The sequence below is a fragment of the Branchiostoma belcheri genome, unplaced genomic scaffold, assembly GCF_001625305.1.
Source record: "Branchiostoma belcheri isolate BF01 breed outbred unplaced genomic scaffold, Haploidv18h27 scaffold103, whole genome shotgun sequence".
NCBI lineage: Eukaryota > Metazoa > Chordata > Leptocardii > Amphioxiformes > Branchiostomatidae > Branchiostoma > Branchiostoma belcheri.
In genome coordinates this window covers 813582-820521 of record NW_017802414.1, presented here as the reverse complement: position 1 = coordinate 820521, position 6940 = coordinate 813582, and the positions used below count along the sequence as shown (strand labels likewise).

The window sequence follows — 6940 nt, the reverse complement described above, 5'->3', positions numbered from 1 at the left end:
GAATGGGAGTGCACAGGGTGCGTGGGGGTGCATCAGGTTTAAGAAGGTTGAATGAGAGTGCACAGGTTGCGTGAGGGTGCATCAGGTTTAAGAAGGTTGAATGAGAGTGCACAGGTTGCATGGGGGTGCATCAGGTTTAACAAGGTTGAATGAGAGTGCACAGGGTGCATGGGGGTGAATCAGGTTTAAAAACGTTGAATGAGAGTGCACAGGGTGCATGGGGGTGAATCATGTTTAAGAAGGTTGAATGAGAGTGCACAGGGTGCATGGGGGTGAATCAGGTTTAAGAGGGTTGAATGAGAGTGCATCAGGTTTAAGAGGGTTGAATAAGAGTGCACAGGGTGCATCAGGTTTAAGAAGGTTGAATGAGAGTGGGCAGGGTGCATGGGAGTGAACAGGGTGCATAGGGTGCATGGGGGTGCACAGGGTGCGTGAGGGTGCATCAGGTTCGGGGAGGTTGAATGAGAGTGCACAGGGTGCATGGGGGTGCATGGGGTTGCACAGGGTGTGTGAGGGTGCATCAGGTTCGGGGAGGTTGAATGAGAGTGGCGCAGGGTGCATGGGGGTGCACAGGGTGCGTGGGAGTGCACAGGTTGCATGAGAGTGCGCAGGGTGCGTAAAAGTGAGCAGGGGTGTGTGGGAGAGCCTAAGGTTGAGGTAGAAAGAATGAGAGTGCAAAGGGGTAACGTTATATGTAGAATGAATTACTTATGATACTTGGGGTACACAAGTTGTAGTAATGTGTGCATGTGTTTGCATGTGTGCATAAATTTTGCATATATTAATAAATTATATTTGCATATATGGGAAAATACCATGCTCCCGTTACCCAATAATGGTACATGTGAGCGGTACCGGGAGCATGGTATGTCCCATATATGCAAATGAGCTAGGCCCAGAGCGGCGCGTTCGAACTAAATGTTCCATTGTGAAACAGGCGTGGTCTGAATTTGGACCTAGCATGATGTGTTAAGTTACGTATACCAGATACTTCTTTAATATTGACGATGGTCTGAATTTGGACCTAGCGTGATGTGTAAAGGTTCTTATACCATAGAGTTCTTAAATATTGACGATGGTCTTAATTTGAACCTAGCTTGGTTTGTAAAATGTACTTATAATCACAGATTTCTTTAATATTGACGATGGTCTTAATTTGGACCTAGCGTGATGTGTGAAGATACGTATACCAGAAAGTTCTTAAATATTGACGATGGTCTGAATTTGGACCTAGCTTGGTTTGTAAAATGTACTTATAATCACAGATTTCTTAAATATTGACGATGGTCTGAATTTGGACCTAGCTTGATGTGTGAAGGTACTTACATCAGAGAGTTCTTAAATATTGACAATGGTCTGAAATTGGACCTAGCGTGATGTGTGAAGGTACTTATACCAGATAATTCTTAAATATTATATTAACGATGGTCTGAATTTGGACCTAGCATGACGTGTGGTGGTACTTAAACAAGAGAGTTCTTAAAAGATTGACCATGGAATCTGATCCGTGCTTGTAATATTGAGGTCTTACATCTAGACTTTCCGGGTGGGGAAAGATTCTATCCGAGCTCTTAAATTGCCTACTGACTTGAAGCCAGTTTAACGTGTGTAAAATGTTTCTAGCAGGAACGGTTAACAGTTTTGTTGGCTTTTTTGTTAAGTTGTAATTTATTAAATATTGATTTTCCCAGGATATACTTCAAAAGAACTTCATACGGAAATAGCATTTAGATTTTGTGCCACGTCAAAGAATAAAATTGAACTATGACCACAAGTAAAACAAGACATCCTTCGCAGACTCCAAATCCAATGTGATTGGTTGAAAAAAAAACAAGGCGGACCAACCTGAAAACAAGATTCCTACAATTTAAAATTTTTAGATCATAAGTCTTTTTAGACAAAAAATTTGAGTCAACAAACATGATTTTTTTTATTTATTTTGAATGAAAACGACACATTTCACATGTTTACCCAGCAAAAGCTGATAAACGTAGGTCTACATGATATTTCAACCAACATGACGTTGTCGATATTTTTACATCCTATTTAACTAAAGAGTTTGTGGAGTGAACATGCTTATGGGGTGAAAAACCTTAAAATGGCAACAGTTGCCATCATACGCTAGCAGGTATTTTTTTTTAGTCTGCTTTATCTCTGATTGCCTAAAACCCGATAATATGACAAATATGACACATATTTGCCAAGTTTCGATATATTGAAAATTGATGCACGTGATGATGTCACCCATAAAGTTTACTTACTGTGGCCTAATAGATGTCAAACGTAGTCAACAAATGTGTAAGTGTACAAGTTAAATGCTGGATAAAGAGTTTTGTAACATGATTCATTCTGCAAAGAAGTATTTGGGTGCTACATCTGGACTCTCTGGGCATGTAAAGATCTTATATGATGATTTCTAAAAGATAAATGATTGTCTACGGATCGGAAGCTAGCTTGGCGTGTGCAAAACATTTTGACAATACGAGGAGGTTAGTAGACTCTTTATGGTTATGATACCGTTATCATGAACAATCGATAATTTTACTCATTTATAGTAGATTAATAAGCACAAGAACCACATACATTGTATACGTCCAATAAATCACCAGTCACAGTATAAATATGCTATCGCACTTTTTGTATTGTTTGTTTTATTTATAAGCTCATAACATATGAAAATAATAAAATGGAAGACAGACAGTCTGCAAGAAGGGTGGGAAGCCTAGTAGGCTTATACTGAATCAACCTTCTTAATACATGATACTACAAACTATGATTGAAAAGAAATTATCGAAAGCAAAGATACTGTAGACTGTTAGACGTATGTGTTTTTTACGTATACAATTACGTTTTTACATAAACAATGCACAACCTTTACTGTGGTCATTACGTTTTTGATTGCTATCCTTTATGTGATTGTTATCTCCCAAGTGACCCAATGCTAAAGTGAGGGTGATCAATTCAAAACGTTTTGTATGTGCTCTATCTACAAAAGTTAACAAAAGGGAGAAAAACATGTTTAATTCAGATATTAAAAATGAAGATCAGTGTACAAAATATTTTTTCAGGCAGGCTGTACCCAATGTAGGGATCTGCGCGGGGTGCAGAATTCTTGGGAAATTACATGATCCCTAGAAAACAACTTCTGTTATCTACATAGTTATTGTCATCCTCTATGTCACAATATGAAATGTTAATTGTCCAGGACAAATTATGCTTGAATAGTGAGAGGTAGTCCGGAATTACAGTATCTGTCAGGAATTATGATAAATTATAAGATACAAAAAGCTGATGTGCTGCAGTACCAAGGTCAGCCACAAGAAGGTCCATATTTGACCTTTGTCTTCCTAAGAGTTTCCAACATAACAAATGCCATTGCAGTCAATAAAGGCGTTCTGAAGTGTCACTGTTTTGGTTGTATCTTCTAAAATTTGTATCATGTTCTAATACTGGTTCACACGTTATACTTGGTTTAAATCCTGTTTAGTTTCATATGAAGTTGTTTTTAATTGTAATTAATACAACATCATGTAGCAGGTGTTACAATTCAAAAAATTACTACCCCATGACAGAATTATATACCTCGAACCAGTTTGTTTTGTATCTTCAGTTCAGTTCATAAAAGTTTTATCATATTCTTATACTGGTTTTCGTGTTATATATGCCATCATGTAGATATTGTGATCAGATATTGAATAAAACATTTTAAAAATAACAATGTTCTGTTACAGAGGTGTGAATTATTTAATTTATTCAACAAACTCTTGGCCTTTGGCGCTTACTCAAAGTCACATTGCAGGCCAGTTCCCTTCAGCGTCTCATACACAAGTAGTTTTTGTTTGTTAAACATCAATTCATCTTTCTGTTAACATTATAGATATTATTTTCTCAACAGCTTAACAGGATTGAGATGTTGGCATTCCAGAAAGAAATTAACAGATCTTTATTTTATGCCATTTTAAAATCAATGTGATTGTGTTTCTTTATCTTTATGCAAGAGTTTAAATAGTGTTAATAGTACAGAAAACATACATTTTACTTTCCGTAGTATAGTTAGAGTTCAAGACCTCCTGCCAAATTATGTTAATATAATGGCTGACTAGTTAAAGATTATTTCCTCTGATAATGCAAAAACTGGTAGGTGTCTCTTAGGCTGGATAAGCCGAGTAATCTCGTTTCCCGTCGGCTGAACAGACAATCACGTGACCCCTACCCTGATACTAATTATTCCGCCCCTTTACCCTCTGACCCTTCCTCCCTAACCCTCGTAAGGGTCATTCGTGGCTCAACCTTTCTCTGTACGGTCACATTTGTTTGGCTCCCGATCACATTTGTCCCAAGCGTGTGTAGTTACATTTTCCCCTTTGGCTTCTTCCGCTGGTCACTGGATTACTTCACCCTGTACTTCTGCTCGTGTGGATTCCAGTCTCTCTGACTGTTTCTTGTGTAGACATTCGTGTTCCACGTAAGTTGAATATTCCGCCATGGATCTTGACCTCTACACCAGAACTACATCCCGTATGTGCGCCCAGCGGCTCTACTGATTTCTGCGCGCCCCTGTGCTACAGTTTCGTCGCGTTTCTTCACATCGGTCGTCTGTTCCACGGATTTTGCGCCAAGTCCCCATCGCCTCGGCAGACCGGACCACCTCGAGCTCGGATTCCACTGGTTACCCCCGCCCGCCTGACGATGGAAGTTCTGTAGCAGGTTTTCCCCACTCCTTTCCATGTTCCCCCCGTTGTTTGTATTTTGTTGTGTTCTCGTTAAATGTACTACCGTAACCGGTTTTATAATACTCTGCTGCTTATTTTTACCACAGGAGATTGTTGCATGCCGGACGTTCATAGATCTCCTTGCGTGTGGTCCTGTGCACTACTCTAGTAACGCTTCTAATTTCCTTGCTTTTTCCTAGTTTGCGCTCTGGCTATTTACAGATTCCTTCAACAGAGACGTTCCCACCACGAGGTGTCACTCGAGGACAGCGCACTTCCTCACCTCCTGCTGTGTTAATGACAGCCAGGCTATACCCTCTTCCTGCCTGTTACAGTTGACCGCCTAGCCTTTTCTCTTCCAGACCACCCACTCGTGGGAACATTGTGATGTTACGAACGTTCATTCCCTTCCACCCCTAACCCTCTAGCCTGGAATCCATCCGTGAACGCCGTGTCTCCGCTCCGTCCCTCCGCTCTGCCTTCAGGATTCCAGGCTACATCCTCGTGATTAACCATAAAATCTTCCTGACTTTCTTCCCGTATAGTACCCATCCTTGATCGGTTACAGACCTCCTGACGTACTGTGACACATGGACTATCGATAACCTTTTTAGTTCGGCAATCTACTAGTAGCAACTCGTCCAGTTTACCAACAGACCTTGCTCGTACATTCCAGATAGTTTACCTTGGTCCTTCTGGACCGACGGAGTGGAAGTAGTGTTTGTTTTGTTTTTGTTTTGATAGACTGGTTGGCTAGGTCAGTTATTAATGTGCTAACTACCCTACTCCCACGTGATTCACAGTTTTCTACACTCACTCTTCCAGCATTTGTTGTCTGATGGGCTGTCCTGACTGTTTGATTGGTTTCTCACTACATGTCTGGTGCGTCCACCTTGTATCTGATCCTTACCTCGGACCCTACCTCTCATGCCCTCACCTCGCCTTGTTTTTCCTTCCCATCCACCCCCGACCGACCCCCGACCCCGTTTTCCCCCTACCCTAGATCTTGACATGTGCATATGACTCATACACCCCCCTTCATACGCATATGCTAGTACACGTAGTAGTAGCAAGTCGTTCTTGTGTTTGTACACTCTGCTTTGTTTTTTGCATTGAACGCATTGATCTCATCGTTTTTTTTTTTTCGATTTCGTAGACGCAGTTGTGCCGAATTACTTCACGTACGGTATTAATTATGTTTCTCCCTTTTACGACTAGTGTGCTGCACACGGGAGGAACTAAGCTAAGTCTAATTATGCTTCCCCCTTTTGCGAATAGTACATGGTCACATGATGTCCTTCCGGTCGCCGACAAGACAGTTGTTCGATCATCGATGTTGCCGCCTTACCAACAGCTGTTTACACATTACAGCTCTCTCTTATGATCTACCACAACCGGTCTGAAGCTGTTTTGACGACCTGATTGCCTCCTTATTCGCAGATTCCAGTCTGGCATGGCATGTTCCTGGGAACGTCCTCCTCCTCAGTCCCTACCCCTCCTTGTTCTATCCCCCCACCCCATCCTTCCTCCCCCATTTTGCCTTTACCCCCCTACCCCATGTCCTGACAGGTTAGTAGTAACGTTATGTGCGTGACGTTGAATTGCGATGTGCTCCCGTGTGCCCCGTGTGCCTTTGAGATGTGATCCCCGTGTGCCCCGTGTGCTCCGTGAATGTAGTCCCCCCTGTGGACACATTGTTGATACATGGGAAGTTCAACCCCCCGTGCGGGTGAACGTAAGTCCCATCTAAGTTCAACCCCCCGTGCGGGTGAACGTAAGTCCCATCTAAGTTCAACCCCCCGTGCGGGTGAACTTGAGTTCACTAGAGTCCCGTGAACGTCAGGTTTCTCCCGAAGTCGAACGTGAAGTTCTACCGGTTCCCCCGTGTGGATGAAGGAGCATTTCCACCAGTAGTTGCACCCAAGTGTGGGTGAACGTAAGTTCCACCACGAAGTTCCTTCCGCCGCGCGGACGAACGTGAAGTTCTATCGGACGTTCCTTCCTCTACACGCGTTGACACCTTGTCGAGGTAGGACTATTAAAGGGACCCCAGCGTGGATCACTGCATGCGGGACGCTGGACTTTACCCCGTCGAGTTAATGACGAACCAGCATGACCGGACTGCTTCGTAGTACTGTATGTTTCATCGTGACCTTGATTCAGCGAAGCGTAACCTGCAGTGGCAGCCATGTGTGTGGACCTGGGACTGATGCTGTGCGGTTCATCGG

At 42.6% G+C, this 6940-nt stretch overlaps 1 protein-coding gene across 1 annotated transcript in view; it reads right to left on the bottom strand.

The window, feature by feature from the left end:
- Positions 1-3679: 3679 nt before the first annotated feature.
- LOC109475578 (asparagine synthetase [glutamine-hydrolyzing]-like) overlaps positions 3680-6940 on the bottom strand; it is a 15503-nt gene continuing 12242 nt past the window's right edge. Inside the window, exon 13 of the mRNA XM_019776268.1 lies at positions 3680-4169. Within this exon, the coding sequence (XP_019631827.1) occupies positions 4149-4169 (21 nt within the window). The 3' untranslated portion in view covers positions 3680-4148. The remainder of the gene's footprint in view (positions 4170-6940) is intronic.